Source organism: Streptopelia decaocto, assembly GCF_964273445.1.
Source record: "Streptopelia decaocto genome assembly, chromosome: 2".
NCBI classification, from domain to species: Eukaryota; Metazoa; Chordata; class Aves; order Columbiformes; family Columbidae; genus Streptopelia; species Streptopelia decaocto.
Genome location: NC_138655.1, coordinates 119,260,515 through 119,284,722, shown reverse-complemented (window position 1 = coordinate 119,284,722; position 24,208 = coordinate 119,260,515). Strand labels below are relative to the sequence as shown.

General features: G+C 40.9%; 1 protein-coding gene and 1 long non-coding RNA gene across 3 annotated transcripts in view; one reads left to right on the top strand and one right to left on the bottom strand.

Annotated features, from left to right (window-relative positions):
• Positions 1 to 20,450, top strand: part of ANO10 (anoctamin 10) — a 126,309-nt gene extending 105,859 nt beyond the window's left edge. For both annotated transcript variants that reach the window (XM_082043875.1, XM_082043876.1), the window contains exon 13: positions 19,552 to 20,450. In XM_082043875.1, the coding sequence (XP_081900001.1) occupies positions 19,552 to 19,587 (36 nt within the window). In that variant the 3' untranslated portion in view covers positions 19,588 to 20,450. The remainder of the gene's footprint in view (positions 1 to 19,551) is intronic.
• LOC309435536 lies at positions 17,889 to 22,675 on the bottom strand. The gene is made up of 2 exons (XR_014183177.1): positions 22,170 to 22,675; positions 17,889 to 18,396 (listed from the first exon to the last, which is right to left on the bottom strand). It is a non-coding gene; the product is annotated as an uncharacterized lncRNA (long non-coding RNA).
• Between the last annotated feature and the right edge of the window lie 1,533 nt (positions 22,676 to 24,208).

The window sequence follows — 24,208 nt, the reverse complement described above, 5'->3', positions numbered from 1 at the left end:
TTTTCAAGTTTATCAAAGCAGTGAGCTGTAGTTACTCTGATTTTTGTTGTTGTTGATAGTTCCCCTCTGTCATATGCTCGCATTAATTTTATTCTTTAAAAAAATGTTCTAAAATGTCTTCACCTGCTTGCTCTCTCAAAGAGGACAATAACTTTCCTTTAGCAACAAAAAAAGGATGAAAATGTATTTTGCATATAGAGTCTTACGGGTGCAAATAAAAAGAAATCAGAAAATTCAGTACCTGTATGCTGAGAGACTAGTGAAAATGGCAGAAACTCTCTGATGAACGCAAGTTGTAAGCAGGGAAGGGGATGAAAATACTTTCCTCAAGCCCGTATGGGGGCAGATACCGTGAAGGAGATTAGACTGACTTCTTATACAATAAACTTTTCCATTTGCATGTTCTCACATTGCAGACAATCTGCTTATGAGTGGCAGAACTAATGAAGCCTGATTTCCTCAGGATTTATGTTCTGTCTTTCCTGAACCTCCGTACAGCTCTGTGCATGTCTTGATTAAACAACTGGCAGCTACCTGCTGGATGGCAGAAGGAATCAATTTGCAATTGTGTTTTTATTGATAAGGTATTGGTTTTGATTTCCCTTCATACCAAGCTACTAATTTTCATAAAATGAAGAGACACTTAGTGTCCTTGAGATCTCTACAAATTGATAGTTTTTGTTGAAATTGGCTGGTAGCTGGAAAGTTACTTTGTGGTCCCTTCCTCCATGGCCCCTGCCCTTTAGACATCTGATTCAGGTGACTTTGAAGAGATGTGCTGTCGCTGGGAAAGTTGCAGATTTTAGGAGACAGTTGTTGGCCACCTCTGAAGCTCCAAGACTAGTTTGAGCTTTAAAGAATTATTTAATAGTTGTTCTATAGTAATACGTCCTGTCAGTTCAAGACGTGGGGTTAGTTTGTTTGTTCAGATGCCTTTTACAATGTGGATGCACATGTGTTTTGAACACTTGAGCTTGAGATTTTTATTTTATTCTGATTTCTTGGTTACTCAAGATAATCATACTCAATATAAGCCTATCACTAGGGAGACTAACTTTATAATGAGTCATTGGAGTTTGCAATGAGGTACTTGTCTATGGTTACCCAGGTGCACACATCAGTGGTCAAGTTACAGCATTGACCTCACAGAAAATTCTGTGGTCCTGACATGTGAAAAGTAACCTCCTGGTTTGCTCCTATATCACCAAACTCTTCCTTTTCAAAGGCATCCAGAAGCAAAGCTGTTCTTGGCAGCCCCGTGTTCGCTGTGCAGCTGAAAGACTCTCCAATCTGACTCCTAATCAACTCTGAATATGGGGGAGGGTCCCGCTTTGAATCACTCACAATGTGAATGATCGTATGGGCAGGCATTGAAGGGAGAAAAGGAAGCTACCCGTTAATAATTGGGCTTGTCAGAAGTGTTTTGTCGGTATGCAAATTTACCATTTACCTACTTCCAAGTCCTTCTTAGTCTAGCGTGAGGGGACAGGGCATCTATAAACTCTTTGGGTACCAGATAAGCAAAAATGTTCTGCTTTGCTATGAATATGCATCCACAGTGTGAAACTGCGTAAAGATAGCTTGTGTTAGTCCTCCTGGGAGGTGACATTTGGTGTGTGTACAAAATGTGAAAATACTAAGAACAGACCTGAGAGGAAGGCAGATTATTTAGAGAATTGAGAAATTCAGAGTAGGATGATGCGTCACAAAGGACTTGCAATGGGTGTATAAATTACATTCATTACCATTGCATTTCCTCTTTAAATCAGATTTGTTTCTAGCACAAGATTGGGGAAAATGCCATTCTGGACAGAACCTACATGTAGTTCAGACTGCCAGCAAATCTGTTACAGACCATCTAATTGAAACAACAGCTGAACTATGAAATGATTGAATTGTGGAGTGATTAAACAAAGAAAAAGGAATATAAGAAGGTTACTCACACTAATATGAGGGCTTTTTCCAATATGTAAGCAAAATAGAGAGTGTGTTAACTGGCATACGAGCATTGCCTGTTTTTTCTCTCATCCTCCAGTGGTGCATTATAAACACAGCGTTTCTGCTGAATTTGGAGTCTCATACGCTTCTTTGGAGAAGCAGCAAGACTTGACATTTGGGAAATGCAAGAGGTTTTGTGTTCAAAGGAAGATGGTTAGGGTCAAAGAGCATGTCAGTCTTTTAATTAGTATGTGGCATCCTTTTCAGTTAGCATGTGAAATATTTTAGATACTTAATGCCTTTTGTGTAGTTAATTCATTGCATGCCTTGCTGTAAAAACTGCAAGAAATGTGTATTTGCCACACTGAAAGTAACCATTTTTTAATGCTTGTACAGAGGAAGGGATGTTGTATGTTTAGCAGATTATAAAACACTAAAATGTATTCTGAGGTAATATAGAAAGCAGGCAACAGTGCAGTTTTCTTAACCTTCTCTTCCTGAAATAAGTATTAAACTGAAGTCTCTGACATACGTATTTTTGTCAACTAAATATAATATTCAGCTAGGAACTTCTTGAAATCATGGGACATACTGTAGCTTTCTATAGACAGGTATATATACAGGTATATGTAGCTTTCTATAGACAGGTATATATACAGGTATATGCACTGCATGTGTATCAGACTTGGTATTGCTGTGTTACAGAAGCAATATTATGTTGATGCTGTGTGTTTATTTAACCAAAGACTGAAGTCTCCAATATTCAGAGGGAATTTCCATAAAAACCAAATTCATTTCTGTACTTGGAAAGCATCATACAATTATATAAATAACTGCATGCTTAAACAAAAGAATAAGTTTTCCTGTGCGTGCTCTCTGATGTGCAGTTATACGAATTACAAGCAACATGGCATGCAGCGATAGGTAGCTCATATGCAACAGAGAACGCTGTTTAAAGCAGGTCTTTGGGTGAGATAATGTCTTTTTGCTTCTGAGAAGCAGGCTGTCAGGAGGTTTCAATGGCACTCTTAGCCTCTGCATACCAAATCATGTGCTTTTTAAGATGCCAGCTCATATAAAACGGATTAGAGAAGCCAGGAGGAAAATATCTGGCAAAAGAATTACATTCAGACAGATGCTTTTTAAAGCTTTATTGTGCTTTAAAGTTTAAGTAAAATAAAGGAAAATTAAATGGAAAAGCAAGACTAGAAACAAATAGAATATTTTATAAGTTAAGGTACTATAGTACTCTCTTCTTTTCCATTGACAGCAAGTGAAACTTCAGAAATAACTTCAGAGCATTATGCTCCTCTGTAGTTTGCTGGGATATTCACCCAGTAATAGGTGTCATGTGCACTCTTATGGCGATATATCCTGTGAAATGGGTTGAAAAGAGAAAGATGTGCTTTCCTAAGAAGTGTTTGGAGAATTTAGAGTTAGTTGCCCTATTATTTTTTTTTTCCTTTTATTTGCAGGCATTACTGCCTTTTTTTTTTTTTTTTGAGATTGCTTTATATCTTGAGTCTTTGTTAGGGCTGCATAGCCAATCTATGAATTTTTGGTCTGATTCCCTTCTTCTCCTAGGAGAATCTTTTTTTCTGTTTGTCTGCTTCCTCAGATAACAGTATCATTCATATTCCAGTATACTATTTTTTTTCCTTACTGCCTCAATTTTTGTTTCACCTGTGTTAGGGTTTAAGGCAAGGTGGCAATAAACCGTGGCAGACGCTCCCTCTTATCCCCTCACTTCCCGCCACCCCTTTCCTTTAGATCGGAAAGATGATAAGAAAGATAAGGGGAAGAGAGACTTAGACTTCAAGTTGGAGAGTTTTAAGGGGTTTTGCTAATACTACTAATAAATACAGAATATATATACATATATATACATATACATATACATATACATATATATATATATACACAAAACATACAAAACCAATCTCAAGGGCAGGTCAGGCCCTCGGAAGTCACGGGTGGGACTTCACGGCAAACCAGAACCTGGTTGCAGGATGCAGGGCCTGAGGCCTGTCGATCACAGGCAGACAGGCAGGGTCCTCCCTAGATGCCGGCCAATGGTCGAAGAGAGCGTGACCCTCATGATCCCCCTCTTATATAGGGGGTATGACGATTATGGGATGGAATACTTCCGTTGGTCAGTTCTAGTCACCTGTTCCATCCACCCCACGCCCCTCTCACAACGGAACTTGGGAAAACTTATCAGTCTTTCTTGGCTACCATAGTAATAAATCTAAACACGAGCTTCTTCAGCATTCCGTTGGTCTCTTATCAGCACCGAGTACAGCATCCTAGGAAAAATATGCAGGCTAAAACTCAGAAAAGTACAGCCACCTAGAAGAAATCAGCTGAAAGAAAAAATCACTAAAAGAGAACCGGTCTTGTTTTTAACAAAACCAGGACAACCTGGAAGATCCAGTTGGAATGTGTGTGGAGAAGCAATCCGTACATGGTAGTTCATTTCTGCAGGGGCATTGTCTTGGGCCAAGCCATCGCTGGACTTTCTACCTTGTTACCTTGGAGCAAGGCTGCCCAGAGCAATATATACTGCAAAAGGTTGCGAAAATGGAAGAGTCTCCTGCAGTTTTGTGTCCTCTCCTTGGTCCCTCAAAGCAGAGGAGGAAACACTCAAAACATGTCACGTTTGGGTAGAAATTCTTCCCTTGTCGGACACTGAAAGTTTGGTAGAGTGTTGGCTTATTCTGGAGGAGGATGAGCCAGGAAGGAACATTTCACAGATACAACTCTGGAATTAATCATTGGGGCAGTTGAGCAGAAAGGATGGAGGGGTGCAAAGAGCAACTATCTCCATTTAGGGGAAAGGAAGGAAAAAAATAGGAGGAAAAAGGAAAAAAAATCCCAGGGAAAACAACAAAGACATTCAGATCACAAAGCGAGGATTTTTCCTTTCAAAGATGAAAACCAGTTTTCAATACTGGAGCAAGTACTTTCCTTAGAAATTTTACATAAGGACAGAGGCCAGTTATATTTGATACCGAGGTAAATGGAGATAATAATAACACAGTTTCTAAAAAAAGCTGGGCAGAAAATGTGGTGGTATTTTGAGTGATGCTGCTCTAATGTTGTCCATATTGGTTGATCAGACTTTCAGGTGTGTGACCATAGTTCCTTCAAAGACATGTTAGGAGGAGTTTAAATTTCAATGTGATGAAAATATTTTGAAGGTTTAGCAGACTCATGCATGCATACTGACTCCATAGCTTTTCATAGGAAAGAAATGGGAAAAAGTTGCAGGATTTTGAAAGTCTTCACAACTGTTCTGGTAATTCTCATGTTTGAGATGGTAACTCTGCCACAATGGCTCACCAAACCCAGATCTTTAAGATACAGGTGAGACACTGAGACGAGAACTGTGTGTTTATATAGTTGTAGCAATTAGAGGGCTTACACGCATTAGGACTTCTGTTGCTTAGGTCTGTATAAAAATGCACAAGTTCCTGCCCCAGAGGTCTTTCTGGATGTCTGTGCTGCACATACAGGCCACTGTCTGCCTGGCCATGCAGGTTCCAAAACATTTCTGCCTGTGAACTGCTTGGAAGAAAAAAGAAGAGTTGGAAAAGCTTGGGCAGCAACACAGCCCTAGCTTTTTAAAGACAATTTTCCCTGCTATTGGGAGATCAGGGCTACCTGAAGCAAAATGGGGATTGCTGGATATTTGTCAAAGAGAAGCTCTGTGTTGGTGCCCTCTTTGGTTGAGTAGTTTGAAGTAAATTGAAAAACTGTGGAAGTCTGTTTCCCTGAAAGGATGGGATGTCCTTTCAGCATCTTCTTAAGCTGATGGATTTGTTTCAAAAGGGAAGAGTACTCCCATGTTTATCTAAAGGAGTAGTAAGTTTGCTAAATAGAGATGTTTCCTGTGACTCTTGGTAACTTCCACTTTCTGACTTGAGAGATGCTGTCAAATTAATCAGTCTGTCACTTGAAAAAGGCTTGGTCATCTTTGGGGAGTTGGAAATGTCCGTTCTTAGCACATTTTGGCTAACATTTGGGAACTGGTGGTGAGGTAAAATCTTAATGAAAATGAAAGACAGATGGGTTTGGGTTGATGGAAGTACTCTTGAGCAAACCTGGAATTCGGCTGGTCTGCCAAGTTGAGAAACTCGAAGTGACTAAATGAGGCTCACACGTGGTAAGAAGACACATTTCTGCTGCAGGTGGGACACACCCAGGGTTTCCTGTAGTTGTTTTCAACTTGATGATGTTGAAATTATCAGACCAAACCATTAATTAGTTCATCCAGTTACTTCTTCTCTGGGAGTGATCAGTCCTGTTGTTTCCATGAGAACTATTAATGGGAGCAGTTGCTGACTTTCTGTATCAATTAGTATTAAGCTTATCTCATGATTCAGAAGAATTTTTATATCTGCTTCAAAACCAAGATTATTTTTAATGTCACTGTGGAGATTCCAGTTTGTTGCATAAACGTCTAATACAAGAACATTTATATGGATCTTGGTAATTCTGAGTTGTATTTTATTTTCAGTGAGCAGCAGAAATTAAGAGGAGAGATTCACTCATTCGGTAGCACAGGACTTCTTTTTAGTCAAACCCCTGCGGATTCCATAAGAGAGAAAAATTTGCTAAGGTGTTATTTATGTATTTTTCCCAGTATTATTTGTGGTTATTCCCATGTCACAGAAAGATCAAAAAAAGTCAAGAAGCGAGTTCAGCAGATGGCAGTTTCAATGGGATACATCTCTTTGATCAAAAGCTAATAAGATTGCAAAATTCAAATATAATTTTTGAAGGTTATTTATATATGAGATTAATACTTAGTAATATAGAATAGCATATATGATATATATTTTCAATTAATGCTAATTAGTCTATGGGGTATACTGTCTGCTGAAGAACTCCTGTGCTGATCTGAAGTGTGAATTCTCCATAATATTATGGTAGCAATACTGGCCAGTTTCCAGATTTCACAGATTACAAATGAGGAGAAGAATTCTCAAGGTAACAAAGAACCAAAACAAACCAAAAACCCCACACATGGAAACCAAAACCTAACAGCCTCCTGTTAATATTGTTCATAAAGCCCCTTTAAATACAAGCATTATACTGACACTGCTCATTCCCATGATTGTTAAAATCTTCTCTGTTTGTTTTTCTGTGTATATGTATACATTTTCTGCATGTTTTTCTATATAGAGAATTGCAGTATACAGATGCAGAGAGAGAGAGAATGAGACTCTGTGTGTGTGTGCACCTTTGAGTTCCTTTTGTAGATGAAATCTTGCACTTGGTTATTGTGAAATGCAGCTTAAAATTCATTTTCTTTTTACTGGGTGTTCTCTTTTCATTTGATATATTTCCTTACACTTCTAATTATTACTGTCATTTCCTATTAATACGGAAAATGATGTCCTCTCTTTCTATGTGAGAGGCATTCCCGTTAGGTTATTAAAGAAATCTTTTGCTACAGTTGTAAATTAGTATTTTGGGAAAGGGTGTGACTGCCACGGGTTTTGCAGTTCTGATGGTCCTAAAGTGGTATATGGTATTTTCACTCTTTGCTTTCCGATTGTTTCCAGTGCCAACGAGGGAACATGAGCACATGAGCCTGACATACTATCAAGCCCAAAGTGCAGAAATTGGATTTCTGCAGCTTGTTAGTATTCTGTAATTATTTGTCCTGTCCCAGCTTGTGTATCTGATTTGCCCTGAAGGATCTGTGGAAATGTGTGTTCACCTTCCATCTTACACCATCATATAAATTAACAGTGAATTAACTAGATGAGTCACTGGATGGTATTAACTCATTGATGCAAAATCATATGATGTCCTAAACATTTATTTAGTGTCCTTTGACAGCACTTACTGGCATGTTTTTTTAAAATCTGATTTGTTTGACAGATGTAACAACTTATTTTGTAAAGGTCTTACTTAAAAATTTACAAGACAACCATATATTTCCTGACAAATGGCAACGTCGTATGGTGTTTCTATAGCAATAGGACAAAGTTTGAAAGTGCTACAACTAATGCGTTGAAGAGAAATTATTTTAGATATTTGTGGTTGCGTGCTAGATAATATATTGATTAATATAATTAATAGACTGAGAAATAGCAATGTGATGGTACTCTAACCAAGGGTGCACTGCGAAAGCACTTTGCGATGTATAAGAAACACTTCAAATCAAAGCCTTGAGGTCTGACAGAATAAAATTAGTGTGGCAATTTAACATGAATCACAACAGTTAATCCCTCAGTGCACGCCGGAGCTGGCACCATTGGCTCGCGTTTCCACTGAAGCAAAAGAAGGAGGTCAGGCTGGAACACGGGCTGGACTGAAGCCGCATGTATCTGTTCAACACATTTATTCTAGGAGGAGAGGGGCTCAGCTCTTGTCCTACCCGGGAGCCGCTGCCCCAACCTCTTGGTGCTTCTTCTGCCAGAAAATCCAGCCCACTCCGACCAGCAAATTTAGATTCAGAAAAGAACAATTTCTAAGTTTAAAGAAATTGGAAGTAAAAATCTAAGGAAGCGGGTGCAAGTAGGACAGCAGAAAACAGTACAGGGAATCGGCGAGGAATAAATAAGAAACGGAGTAAAATGCTTCAATAAATAAAGCAAAAATACTTTAGAAAAATAAAGAAGCAGGGAAAAAAAAAAAAGGGAGGAGTGCTACCAAACAACTTACTCTGTGCGTGGAAAGGCCACATAAATACAAAGTTCATGTTGAAAAAGTAAAATAATAATTTCATTATGCTCACCCTTTTTTGCAGTTACTCAGTTTTTGCTTAGAAGGGAACAGCTTTAATATGAAGTTCTAAACCTAAAAATTAAAATGTTATTAAAGCAATTCCTAGAAATGTATATGTATTTTATGTAACACAGGTAATCTGCTTATGCCTTTATGTATTGTTTTACACAAAATTTTAAGTTAACAAAGAGAGGCAATGAAGATTATTAAGGGAGTGGAGCACCTCCCTTATGAGGAAAGGCTGAGAGAGCTGGGTCTGTTTAGCCTGGAGGAGACTGAGGGGTGACCTCATTAGTGGTTACAGATATATAAAGGGTGAGTGTCACAAGGATGGATCCAGGCTCTTCTTGGTGACAACCAATGATAGGACAAGGGGCAATGGGCACAAACTGGAACACAAAAGATTCCACTTAAATTTGAGAAGAAACTTCTTCTCAGTGAGGGTGCCAGAGCACTGGAACAGGCTGCCCAGGGAGGTTGTGGAGTTTCCTGCTCCAGTGGGGGGATTGGACTAGATGATCTTTCAAGGTCCCTTCCAATCCCTGACATTCTGTACTTCTGTGATTCTGTGAAACTGGGATTATAGGGTTGGCAGGCTTGAGTCATCAGAAATCAATCCTACATTTTTTCTAATCTAAACCTCACCCTAATTTTTTTTCTGTAATTGCCCTGTTATGTAGTGTATGGTGTTCCAAGGCACTAACGCAGATCTCAGCAACGGAGGACACGCTAATATTCAGCATATCTACAGATCGTTGTTTGTCTTCAAACCACAAGGCAGTCTGCAAAGCTGCTTAAAAATTCATGTCTCATCAGCCTGTAAATTGTAGTTATTATGGAGCTTTAATTTTCCATAGCTTGCTCTTTATTGCAAAATAATTTCATAAAGCTTAGCAAAGAAATTGATGGTAGTATTAGGGGCAGAAAACCACCAAAATTTAAGGTCTCTGTTAGCAATACAGGTAGCTCTGGGAGGGGGCCCAGGGCACGGCAGGACTGATGGGCACAAAAACCTGTTGTTGTTCAATTGAAAAAGCAGAGACGGGCAGGAGCGTTACCAGTAGAGCACTACAAATGTGGTAAACAACCCATAGCAAAGAGGTTTTCTTCTCACTGATTTGTTGGAAAAAAGGAAGAGAGTTTTGTTTGCTTGTGACCTATGAAGAACATCGAGGGAAAGTCTGAGAATTTTGCCATTGCATTCAAGGAAACCAGACCTTTGCCCTTTGCTTGGTTGTTTAGAATTATTACAGGCGTAGCAGAGTAATTTATAAATATTGTTGTACCTATAATTTAGGACTATGTCAGCTGTTATAACTTTAGTCATTTTGAAGAAATGCAGGGTTATAAACTACCAAGCCAACCTTTTACTCATTTTCAAAATATCTGAGCAAGCTAATTCTAAATTTATTCTGACTCTCCTACATGCTTATTAGACAATCCTTTGTAGTTCTCTAAGACTAATTATTCATATCCAGTTGTGCATCTTAAATGGAAGTGACAGGTTTAATAAGCTATACGTGTCCTATGTGTATGTGTCTGCATAAGGGTTGTGAGATCAAGGGTTTCTCTAGGCCAGGCCCCAAAGTGGCAGCATGCAGATGCCTAGGACAGTAAAAGCAAAGAGCAGGCCTAACTACTGTCCTAGGCATCTGCCTACTGCCACTTTGGGGCAAAAGAGCAGGCCTAACATATATTCCCTCATAATATTTTCCCATCCTCTGCCTGTGCTTAGTTCAAGAACTTCCTGAGCCAGATCAGACCATAAATCCATCCTAACTAATCTGAGTAATTGACTTTATATAGGCATATGACTTTATCTGATCAGATAGATATCAACTTAAATGTACTTTTAAAAGCAAATCAATACCTGCAACTGATCAATACCTATGGTTAGCCCAGTGTTTAACTAAGGGAAAACAAGTTCTCTTTTTCCGTGTGTGTACAGTCTTCCCAAGGAGCTTCCCAGGCTTCTGCTTGGCAGAAGAGGAATTTGCCTTGTCACAGGTACCTTTGGTGGAGGAAGGAATTCTATCTGTGGTACTGTTGCCATTCTGAAAGTACCTGCAAAGGCAGCTTGGACACACTCTAAAATTGGTAGAACTGATAGTTTTTCCTACTTTCCTGCACTGAAAAGTTGTATTTTGAATACCGTGGTAACAATAACTTCAGAATTAAATTTTCCATGCTGATACGGCAGATAAAGGGAGAGGCAAATTTCTCCTTAGAAAAAACTGCTTCAAAATTGGGGTTGCATTTGCTGTGTGTCCGCCCAGCACTTAGCGTGGAAGTGTAATTTCTAAACATGGTTTATGCTTCAGGTGTATTTTAGCATCTTCCACTTGCGCTGTCCGGCTGTTTGATTTCCCTGGTGTCATCCGACGTGTTTGTCAGGCTGAAGTTTCTTGCCTGCTGCAAGACAGACAGAAGTTTTGCGCTTGCGGTGCTGTGGCTTGTGTGTGGTAGCAGCACAGAGCAGGGCTCTGCACCCTCCCCGTGTGTCTGCTTTGGGTCTGAGACTTACGCCACAGGTCGAAATTTCGAAAAACAGCGCTTGGAGGTTGAGTTCTTAGTTTCATATCTGGAGTCCAATCTAGATTGCCTGATTAATTCCCTGCGTAGAGGAATAACCTTTTTTATTGTTGTTATTATTGATTTTTTGGAAACCGAGTAGAGCTCTGTATGAACTCACAAATTAACAAATTTGGAAAGAAATGTGAGCCCAGGTTATAATTTAGCTGAGCTTGGGCCAGCTCTGAGGCCACCCCGGTGTCCGCAGGCAAAGCGGAGGGTGGACAGGACGCTGGTGCTTTTGGTGCTGAGCTGTTGAGCTTCGTGTGCCTGGGTTCTGGTGATGGCCACATCTGTGGCCAGAAAGTCATGGGATTATGGAGTATTTTTTTTGTATTCTTTTGAGGGTTGGACATATTCCATGTTGAGAAACCATCTCTGCTTTTCACGTGGTCTGTTGCATGGATTACAAGGAGATGTGTGCATGCTCTTTGATTTTTCCTCTGTTATTTTTTTGTGGCATTAAATAGTTTAAAATAGTCTTTTCCTTTTTGTACAGTAGAATTTGTTAAAGGATCTTGGCAAAAAACTGTGTGGGTTTTGGCATGTATAATACTGGAATAGACGTTGTGTGGTCTCCTGTGGGCTAAACCTCCACGACATGGGTTTATGCCCTCGAAGGAGGCTTGTGTCTACAACCCAGCAGGGCCCTTCCAGCCTTAAGCTGGCAAAAGTGGAAGCAGAGCTCACATAGCTTTGCTTGTCTTGCAAGTGTTAGACCAAAATGTATATTCTCTCAAAAATACGCGCAAAGCACGTGAGCTTAAGGAGTATATTAGCGTAGACTGAGCAACCTGGCTCTTAGCCAGGCTGCTGCTGCTATTACAGTTGGTGTAAGGCTGACTTGGCTACTTCTGCAGTTACGCTTCAGCGTCAGGCATATCCATATCCTTACATTAGGGGCTTGTGCCCAGAGGCCTAATTAAACTCTCAAAGTGCTGGGTATTTCTCTTCCAGAGGATGCTCAGGGCTATCCTGCTTAGCCTATAGGCTTGGTAAACCTCAGTGAGGAGGAGTGGTTTGATTTACCCATTTTCTCTTGATTGTAACTATTAACTGCAAGCCAGTAATTAACATTATCCAAAACTCCTGAGAAAAAAAAATTTATCATAGCTCACCATTAAATCACTACAACATTCTCTTCTGGGCCCCTCAGTTCAAGAAGGACAAGGAACTGCTGGAGAGAGTCCAGCGCAGGGCAACAAAGATGATGAAGAGAGTGAAGCATCTCCCTTATGAGGAAAGGCTGAGGGAGCTGGATCTCTTTAGTTTGGAGAAGAGGAGGCTAAGGGGGGACCTTATTAATGTCTATAAGTATATAAAAGGTGAGTGCCATGAGGATGGAGCCAGGCTCTTCTTGGTGGCAAACAATGATAGGACAAGGGGTATTGGGATCAAGCTGGAACACGAGGTTCCACTTAAATTTGAGAAGAAACTTCTTTTCAGTGAGGGTGGCGGAGCACTGGAACAGGCTGCCCAGGGAGGTTGTGGAGTCTCCATCCCTAGAGACATTCAAAACCTGCCTGGACATGTTCCTGTGCGACCTCACCTAGGCATTCCTGCTCCAGCAGGGGGATTGGACTAGATGATCTTTTGAGGTCCCTTCCAGTCCCTAACATACTGTGATACTGTGAACATTGTTGACGTGCTATTAACCTAGGGACAAACTGCACCCTTAAAATGCGGTGAAGCCTATTTGACCCAGGTCACAAAATTAAAGAAATGTGTGACTGACAGGCACAGATCTGGAAGGGCTGTGCAAGTCCCCCCCTCCGCTCTGAGATGTGATCAAGGTCACGTCACTTTGGATATTTTTGCATCGTTGCTTTCATCTCTAGTCAATAGTTTCTGACTCCAAAATCTATTCACTGGCTGCGTATGAGATGAGAGCTCAATTGCATAAGCTGAAGGGGAGAGTGTGTGCATGGCTGGTTTGGCACCCTGTGAGCGCAGTTAGAGCACACACTCTTCATTAATCATTCACATATTTTGTTTAATGTCATGTATTTATCATTCACTTGCAACTAGGTGTTCAGATACTGTGGGAGAAGTGTATTTCTTAATGTATGAACTAAACCAAGATAGAAGTAATTTAAATGTTCTGAGGGTCAGAATATGTAAGCTACACTTTTGAAGAAAATACTGTGATACCATCTAATGTGCCTTCCACTATTATTTCTACATTTTTTTATTATCTACTGAACTAAAATAAGGTTCAGCAAAGAGTGACTAATACTGTAAGAATATTGTAATGAGTACTAATTGATACTTTGGAATTTAAATCAAAGACAATATGAAGTAGAAATCTTGGAAGAATCTACTACAAACGGGGTTGCTTTGTCTGCTGTGGCTCACGGCGCTATTAATCAGGCGCAGTGCTCCAAGGCACGTATTATGTGATTCTGCAAGTTTTCCTGACTCTGCACTTACTAATTTTGCAAACTTATTGTTTCATTAGCACTAACCTTTTTGTACTTGGCATTCTGTCATGAATTAGGCATACAAAAAAAGAAAGAAGAAAATCATTTTGTTGCTGTTACCTACTATCTGTGGTGGTGGATTCCCACTCTAGATCTGTAGAGTCCAGGCAAACTTACCTGTCGCAATTCCGGTAGGAAAAACAATAAAACTCTCTCTGCTTGGAAGGGAGCTCAGAAGGTCCCTAGTCCAACCCCATCTTCAGAGCGGGGTCAATGCCACATGCAGACCAGGTTCTTTATGACCACTTTGTTTCTTGTTCTGTTGCCGTGCACCTCAGCAAAGAGCCCGGCCCCATCGTCTCGCCAACCTCCTTGTAGATACTGCAGGTGTCTCAGCCTCTTCTCACAGGGCACGTCCATCACCTCCCTGCCCATCTTGTGTCCCATGGCTCGACGTGGTGACGTTGATCAGTGTCCTAGGCACAGTATTCCAGATGCAGCCTAGAGGTAAGGAGAGTAATATCTGCTGTAACTTTTCAGCCCTCAGAAAGTTAAATTATTGTAATTGCTTACAGAGTCCTTCTCATAAGAGCTACCTCATTCATCATTTGTTTCTTTATTACCTTTGGTTTAAATCTTCTTACTTCCTCATTAGAATCTGCATTTGGGCTGTTTAATGCTTATGTACGTCTTTTCTTTTAGAGAGAGTTGTTTTCACTAGTTTGCAGCATCATGGGGCCACTGGTCTTGGTTCTGCTAAGTAAGGAAGTTGTGAAATTGTTCCTACAAGTCTTGAAGAACAAGTCTTCTGTCATATTACTTAAGTAAGGGGGAAACTGTATTCTGGAAATCAATAGCTTTCAGGAAGACTTAAGGGGTTGTACTGGATGAGTTACTGAAAATAAACATTCAGTGTTATATTGTGGCTGTGTAGATTTATAAAGAGGAGTATAATGGTATAGAAGGTGTTTACTGCTGCTGTAAAGAAGCATCAGTTCTCTCCAGCTATGGCAACTAGGAGGTTGCTGAAAAACTGGTCGGAGTCAGAAATGAGGCTTAAAAGTTACCCCAAACCTGGAGTACTTAAGCTCCATTCCCTGCAGAGAGTCTTAAATGCCACAGGCGGAAACCCTGACCCGGGGTTTGTGGTTCTAGATATGAAGGTACCACAACTTTCCACCATTATAATAAATGAGAACAAATTGCCATTAAATAAGTTTTTGTACTTCTACACAAAATAAAAAATTAGATGTGGAAGAGGCTTACTGAGTTTTAAAGCTGGTGTTAATTTGCTTCTTATGTAACTTACTGGTATTTACAGATTAAGTTGGTACAGTCCTTGCAGTTATCAGCAAACAGCTCAAGGCCCAAGAAACTTCCTTTGTTGTGACTACACACCATTAAGAAAGAATAATTTTAATACATATCCATCATGTTTTCATATTATAATTAATTTGACAAAGTGAGAATGACACCATGTAACACTATGCTTTCTTTAAGCAGTGAACTGCTAATGAGCCATTCTAACAATAAATACTGGAAAAGCAGAAGATGGAGTTGCTGATTGGATATATCTGCCTTTGGATCTTCTTATATTTAACTATATAGCTATTTACATGTCTGTTTTTCATATATACAAGCGTGTACATTGAGTATGTACACAGAAAAGCACCAAACGTGAGAGTCATTAACGCCAGGTTTCATTGGTTTTCACTTCTAAATGCTTTTTATTTTTTAAAAATTGTTTTCCTCAGGTTGTGGTTGAATTGTTAGCTGGTGTTAAAACACACAGTGCTAGAACTAAGAGTAGATGACGGCTGGCTTACCAGGACCGAGCATAACTGGATAATAACAGTGTTCTCAGCCTGTGACACAGGGCTCAGCAAGTGGCAAGAACATTAAACACACTAGCAGAAGTGAGCAAAGCAAAGACTGTCGGCCACCTGATAAAATGTTGGCTGCCCCATAGAAACCCCATCACAAAGTTGAGGGTATTTGATGAGATGATGAGCGTGTGTGAAACCGGTAAGAGCAGGAATGCAGGTTCTGCAAAACCCTCCGCAGCTCTGTTGAGGTGTTTATATTTCTATTAGTTTGTGTTCATAGCTATTTCTTTTACTTGCATATATTAATTAGCCTTGTTCGTAGCACTAAATCACAAGATCAGACTTCCACAGATCCTCTGACCGGAGAGTTACCACTGCTTGATAACTACAGTCTACACCTTGTATCCTAAAATCTGTGCTTCTGGTTGTGAACACACAAAGGAAGTAGCCTGATTTCCAGGCTTGGTACACAACTGTATTTGTGGTGTGAAAGTATCTGTTATGTTTTATTAAAATGCTTTCAGAGAAATTAATGTTGAAATCCAGCGAAATCTAATTAACCGGTAAAGCCTGGTTGTAAACCACATGGAAGAATTTTTGCTGTTTCTACTGAAAGTGCCGTCTAATTATATTATGTGTGCCTTAGAAAGAAATTTAAACTTAATAAAATGGAAATAACAAATCCATTGAATTACAGCAGATAAATATTTAGAGGAATTCCTAACAGAATTTCAGAATACGCTCCACTGTGGCCACACTGCAATAAACGAGTAAGTAGTTTGAGCACAGGCATCAATTACGTGCCACTCAGAGCCAAGCCCAGCTCGGTGGGGAACAGGATGGTGCCATCGGTTGTCATGCACCTATTATATTCTGCAAACCAGAAGCAGAGTAATTCTCAGCTGATAATAAATGAAGATGGGTTCATTGAGCCAGCCCAGTTCTGAACCGTGCCTCGGGTTGGTTTGCAGAGGCTTTTGATACCCCTCAGCTGAGCGTTTTTCTTTGTCATTACGTATCTAGTAGGTTTGAAAAGCAGATTGAGAAGTCTTTAATACCTGTTTCTCTGTATTTTTAAAATGCTACTTAAACCTTACAAATAAATGTGGTTTTGGCAGAAGAATAGTTAACTCAATCCCACAGGCTTGTCAGTGAGTCTGGTGGGGCCATTGGGGGAATGAAAAGCACCTTGTCGGTTCCCTTTCTCAGTATCAGAAAAAAAATACACTCCTTTTCCCATATGCTGTGCTGTAGAAATATTTTCCTAGTAAAAAGGAACATTTCCTTTCACAGTAAAAGAAAATTTAAGAATTCTTCAGCCCGAGCTTGGCAACGAATTCACTTTCTAATGGTGCCACCACATGTTGCTCGCCAAAGTGAGAGCTCTTAGGGGGCAGCCTGGTGTTGCCAGGTGCTGCAAAATATGTTTTGGTATTAGAAATTATGAAGAATAAATGAAATACACAGCTCCTGGGGTTCTCACATTGCGTATGATTCATTTCCTGAAATACTTGACGGCGTTTGGAAGGGTTTTGCCCGGGCTGTGTGCGCCGTGGCAGCATGTGAAGCTATTTTAAGAGGTTTTTCTACCCACTGGCCCACTGAAGGAGCTGGGAAATTTGTGTGTTCATCATATATTTTAAATATAATAACATAATATTGCCAGCATAAGAGAATACTAGCATAAGATTAGCTCAGTTAAAATTAGGAGGGCCTTCAGAAATAAATGGCAGTAGTCCCGGTTGTGCAGAATTTTTGGGCAGATTACCATCTAGTCATCATTAAAAGTCATGTGCTTGGTTTTTTTCCAGACTTTGGCGAGCCCTGCAGAAATCTGAGCATAAAAATAACTTTGCAGTTTTCTACGTTCCTCATCAATCCCTGTGTAATTGCAACAACGTCCAGAATTTAAGAAAATCATTCTAAAATACGATAATTAGGTTTGAATTTGATGAATCATGAACTGAATTAAGTTGCCGTCTTGTGTATCTTTTTAATGTTTTTACAACAGGGGTAGAAGTCACTTTAATTAAGATGCTGTAGTTTTATACAGACATTTATTTAAATAAGCAGATCAGGATGCCAAAGAGGAATCTGCATTCCAGCATTTAGCTACGGCTTTTTTTCTGCCCTGTTGCTATGGAGAAGCGTATAAATATTTGTAACACAAACTAATTTTACTTCCCTTATAGATGGCATGGAGATACAGATAAAAATGATGAAGAGTTGCTGTAGGTGGGTTTTATCACGCAGAGCAATGTTTTGGAACAGGTTCAGGCACAGACCAGCAGCAGAAGAAAGGGAGAAGGGGCTGCGTTGGAGCAATCTGACATCTTTATGTTACGGGTTAGAAATGGAATGAAAGTGTCCATTGTAGTTGCAGTTTCCCCCTTTTCTAATTCTTTTTTTTTTTTATAGCATTATTAGGTATTTGTCTTTCTACCAGCCCATATGTATTGGGCCATTTGTATGAAATCAAACACAAGCATAAAAGAATGAACTTTACATTTAAGAAACTTGAGCGTGTGCCTCTGCTCCTCACTTCGTCCTTCAGGCTGGTCTCCATCTAGACCCTTCCTTTGTTGTCACTCAGTGTTTTTCTTTATATACTTAAGTTATACTTTATATACTTATACTGTAATTATTTCTTAGTCTATCAGGGTGGTTTCCAGCCTTCCAGACACTGAAAAACCCGTGGCTGGTCACCGCAGGTGATGTGCGAGAGGTGCCTTTGGCACAGTTCAAACTCGGCTCTTCCTGCCTCTGTAAATTCTGTGTTGTGGAACATCCCCGTTAACAAGAAGCTTCAAAGGGTGGCCCCGGTTTCTCTCTCTCAGCAGATATTTTGGACGCCTGGCGTTGTTATTCTGGTTTCGCATTGAGATCTCTCTGGTGACGTCCTGAGATAATGAAAACAAAGCGGTTAACGACAGGATTGGAAATAACACATATCGCCGTAGCAGTCTGCTACCGCTTGCTTATACCACAGGATGTTTTCGTTCAATTCAGCAGCAAAAAAAAATGGGCGATACAGAAATACCAAGTAACAGTCGCAGCTTCACTTTTGTGCAATGGGAAACTGGGGGCGGCGTTGGGTCAGTAGTTCACTGATATTTTAAAGATGCCTTAAGAACTTATACAGTTAAGACTAAATAACTTGTACAGTGTTGAAGACTTCACACTGAACTAAAATTTTAGATCTGTAGAGAATACATCTTAAAAATGTGCACACCGCTTGGCCAGAAGGTTGATTCTCCCACTAAGCAAATTGTATTTTTGTCTTAAGAATTAATATCTGCTACAACAAGGACTTTTTAAAAATCTCCCTTGTGTCTGAGGTTCTGATATCACAGTCCTTTGCTGTGCTGAGCATTTTGCTTATCTGAAGTGATCTCAAAGAACGATCCTGTATTTTCATGAATAAATACATGAAAAAATCTGTGATTCGGAGGTGAGGCTTCCTAATTCCAGCCTGGTATCCAAGTCTTCCAACACGTAAGAGCAGGTTTCCCATGCGGCCCATCAGCTGTACCCGTCTGCCCAGGAGGAGATGGGGCGATGGGCCGGTCACTTGTGCGCCGGTGTCACTGGGGATGGGGACAGGGGTGTCCTGGAGCCACGGTGGTGAAGCCACATCACACCGAGCGCTGCCACAGCCACAGTTGTTGCCCAGGAGTGGCAGAAAAGTTCAGTAGTTTCCCCCGGCTTTTCATGTAGCTGTTCTTCCAGCAGTTCCTCCTGCTCAGGAGGCTGAGGGAGAAGGTTTTTCTCTGTATCTGTTGGGCCCAGTAATTAACATACAAATTGCATCCTCGTTTGTTTGGTCTTTTGATGGGAAAAGCAATGCCTCTGTCAAAACTGCATTGTTTGTAGAAGGCACAATGCACTTGCATTCTTGTTTTTAACTACCGAAACCTGAGTTAATTTTTATTTCTGTAGTTTTATTATTCAGTCAGATTCAGAAGCGTCCCGCTTTCAAATGGTGCTGTTCTGTGTGACTCGCCGTGCTGCCACCGCACTCACTGTGCCTCTTCTTTCTCTCCCTTCTCTCGCAGCAAATGAAGCTGGCGGCTGAGTCACTGAAGGAGTAAACGTGGAGGAGCGAGGATGAGTAAAGCCGTCACGTGTGAACGCGGACACTTGTTGAGCATTTGTTGGTGAGGATGCGCAGCCCCCAGCGTCTGCACTCCACCATCTACTCAGTAGGTGGCACCTGCTTGTATGAAACTTGGTAAACACTCCCTGCCTCAATCCCATATATATATATATATATATATATATATATATTTTCTTCTGCTCTCTTTGTATCTCAAACACAACGATTTGTGAAGTTAACACCAAATAAAACACTCCAGCTTATACTAGGTCTGGTTGAAATCTGCCAGGCCCACCGTCCTCCAGGTGATTGAAAACAGATCCTGTGAGTAAGCACCCAGAAGCTAATGAGAGTTTTCAACTGCAGCTTTGTAAAAGAAAATTAAAAGGGTAAACTAGTGTTTAATTCAGATTGTACGGTCCCTTTGGGGTTATTGCCCCTTTTGTTCCTTTATTACAATAGCTAATCAATCATATATTATTCCAAAGAGTGCTTATTAGCTACTGTTTGCACATAACAAATTAACTTAAGTATTTTATACATTGCATAATGAAATATATTATTGTTCCCTATATGAGCAGAGAAATAGTTGAACATAAATATTATGAAGTATGCATTACGTAGTCCTGTGTGCTAGATATCTAAACAAGCCCCAGCTAAAATCTGTTCAAAAGCTGGGTAAAAAGCATTCAGTAGCAAGTGGATTGCTGAGCAGTAATTTATGAAGTAGATTTTGTTTTTAATTTACATTAGATTTTGGTATCGCGTCCCTGGCTCCTGAACTGCAGTATTGTATGAATGGGTATGAATGAAGCGATAGTAACAGATTAATTAAACTTGATACCTGATGTACCAGTAGTTGTGTGTGTAGTGAATATCTAATTATTTTCTTGCATTCCATAAGAAGGTGATTTTCCTCATGCTTCTTTGTTTTCTGACTGTAATAGGACCCAAATCTACAGTGTTTGCTCCCCTGACCTTGAGACGGTTTATTTTTGTCCTGCTGTGACCTTTGTCTTTGGTAGATGCAACTTACTTACATGTGATACTCGCGGGAATCCTGTTGGGAAAAATCCGCTGTTACAATAATGAAGGCGTTTGCCTACTTTGCACATTTCAGATTCCTGCCACAGGGCCCGCACAGCAGAATAACATAACTAAGCCCAAATAATATATTCTGTCTGGGATTGAAAATCAGCATTTCTCAAATCCTGCAAGCGTGACCCAGTGAGAAACATCTCGGTTCCCAGGGGAAGAGGAGCAGAACCTGCTGCCGCTCCCGTTGCTTCTCCCACCCCGCGTCCCCCGCGCTGCTGCTATTTCGGGGGGATCTCAGGGGCTGCTGCTGTTCCACAGCCTGTTCCCAAAGCCCCGGCAGCGTGGTGGCTGCAGGGATCTCGGAGGGCACCGCGTCTCCCTTCCCATAGCGCTGTGAAGATCCCAAACCCGAAGCTTTTTTGAGGAAGGGACCAGAATGTTCTCCATGAACGCTCCCCAGCTTTGCAGTTTGTTGCCCACGCTGATCAGAAGTAGCTGATGTTTGTTCAGGTTTTACTCGTGCTGCCTCCTCGGTGTTTTTGAGTGAACGGTTCAGGAGAAGAAAAATCTGTGGGACGGGTTGCTGGTGAGATATGTTCTTGCGAGCTTGTCTCATAGCCATTTTGAAGGGATTCTGATAATTTGTGCTGGTTTATGAGCAAAAAAATTCAGTGTGTTTTGCTGATGGCAACCGCATCAGGTGCCTGGAGTAATTTTCTAAGATGGGTTGGAAAAGGAGTTGAGTGAGTCGTGTCTCAACTGTGATTGTGTAGAAAAAAAATACGTAGAGTTCTGCAAAACTGACTTTGTGGTTGTCCTTTCATTCTCCTGTTTTCTGTAGCCCAACAGGAAAATCTTTAGTAAGGTTTAAGTACCCGGTGACGTAAGTAATGTTAGCGGTTGCCCTTGCCTTGAGCAAATCCCTTCTGCTTGGTTTCCTTACCTATTACATGAATGGGGATAATATTGTTCTTTAGGAGGATTCTCCACCAGAAGCCAGTAGGAATTATGACCTTCCATAGTGTGAGTGACAAGGATGGGAATCCTTTGTTTTATAGGGATTAGAGTTTGTTCTAGTTACTGGGCGAGCTCTTGTTTTAGCATCCCAGCTGCTACACAATCATGATAGTTTCTGTCCTAAAGAGCCCCTGCTTCAGCTTGCTGAGAAGTGTTACTGTGTATTGCCAAGTAATATGTCACCGAACTGAAATTTAGCTCCTGTTCCTCTGTATGCTGCTCTTTGTTCTTTTCCTGGGGGGTTGCTGTGTTTCATATGCTTGATACTGGTTTGATGCTGGGTTTTGCTTGGTTTGTTGTTGTTAGTTTTTTCTTATTTTTACTTTCATGATGTCACCTGGTTTCATTTCTCTTTTGAGAGAAAAAAATGTTTGTGTCTCTGCTTCTGAATGCCTGTGTGTTATTTTCTTTCTGCCGTAGGTGCTTCTGTAAAAATTCTGGGGCGTTAGGGACGAAATTTACTGACCAAAAAAAAATCTGTTGTCAGATTAAAATATTAGACAGAATGAATAAGATATTTACCAGTAACGGCCATTCACAAGCTGTGTGATCTCCGTGCCTGTTCTGTGGCCATTCTTACAATGCCTGAGTCTAAGAAGTAAACAAGTTCATCTCAGGTCTCAGGGTTTAAGGAGAAACCGAGGATGAGTCTGGAGGCAGCTTGTTTGGGAAGACAATTGTGTGGGAGTAGGCTGTATCTATATCCATAAGGCTTGAATTGCTTCTTAGCAGCAGCAATAACAACCAAGAAGGCTGTTGGTTTTTTTTTCAGGAAAGGGCAGTCATGAATAATTTACTGGTCATGCAAAAGTTCTCTCATCAGATCTAATCGTGTGGCCTAGAAGAAGCTGCTGATTCAAGATCTCTACTGTACTTGCTGGACAGCAGCACCTCCTGTGAACTTAGGGACAGCAGAAAACTGCTGGAATTGTTCCATGAGGAAAGGTTCCTCCATAAGCAGGCAAGCAGTCTGAGTATTTTAGCCTAGCTGGATCTGAGGGAACCCATCTTGAATCTCATTCCAGAAGACCTGCACCGCTTGAGACTTTCCTTCCAGTGGGAACTGTGGCTACTATGGCCGTGTGCTTTCCTGAGGAAAGATCTCCAGTGCCTCAGCCAAGAGGCAGAGGGGTGAGTGCCAGCGTCAGTGCCGGTCCTTGCAGACTGATGCCCCTAGAGAGAAGGGATCTCTCCGCACCCCACTAGTTGAGCTAAAACGCAGTGCTGATGGCAGCTGTCACCACTGGTGTGATGAGGGTGATCCTGGGCATGGTGTAAGAGCTCTTAGCCGTTCCTGTTGCCTCCTAGGGCCGCAGGGCTGAGCCAAACCTCACCCAGGCCTCAGGCGCTCAAGCTGAGCACATGTGGTACACAAGTGCCCAAAAAAACCCAGATCCTTCCCTCCTGCCTCCCCCTGCCCTGTGTTTCTTAAGAGAGAGCAGTGAAAGGAATGAAATAGGAAGATGTTACACAAGCGTTTGCTGAAATTAATTGCTAAGATCTGACATGACACATCTGAGAGCCTTGTGAAGTCCTTACAAAAACCCCATGCTTTTCAAGTCCTCTCAAGTATCAAGTACACTTGCATTTGTCATATGACATAATTCTTTTACCATCTGGGAAAGTAAAGAGAGATCATTTTTTTTTTTCCCTAGTGTAATATACCTTATTCTGTCACTAATCCAGGGTTCTTGACTTCTAGAAATCGATGTCATTTGTAATATACACAGATAGGCCAAATTGAGTCAACTTCTTACAAGTAATTACAATTTTAAGCTCAAAATAAAAAAAAAAAAGAGCCAGGGCTGTGCTTCTAGAAGGGAGCAGGCTGAAATATCTACAAAGACATTGCTCTGGAGAAGGGCAGTCCAGCTGTCCCTCAAAACACTCACTGTACCTATGTGACTTTAATGTGGGAGCCTTGCTGGCTTCAGGCAACTGAAGTGAGTCACTGATACTCTTTCCTACATACAGCCACACACCTGTTATTGAAAGCAATTTGGAATTAGTGACAGATCTGTTCTGATTCGTACACACAAACTTAACCATGGGAAAGGCTGCTGGGGTGGCTGAGTTGTCTCTGATGTTTGGGACATTCCAGTTTGTTTAGTGCCAGCCATCCACATTGGGATTTCCCTCTAACTGGCTGGCACTTTTATTTGCCAATGAAAAAGTAATTAAAAAAACCCAAAACTATCTATCTGTCTATCTCTGACCTGCATGTACCAGCTACTGAGATGCTATTGCTTGGCCTTGTCTTAAAAAAGAGTACAAGATTTGCTGCAGCTTTCCTCACTCTGACATGGTCACGGCCCTTGGCTGTTCCTCACCTGCTGCCACCCCCACCACCTCGTGTATGAGGTTCCCCAGCAATGGCAAAGTCCCAGCTGCAAAAGCCTTTGGGTACAGCTTCACACAACTAGCCCATCATAAAGCAATCATATAATTAATTGCATATAATTACATAACTTGTTAAACACCATTAATCCCTACACCACGTCCATACCCTCTCTGGCTGGTTACGCTTCACACGTCACGAGCAGTTAAATCACAGGCTCCGT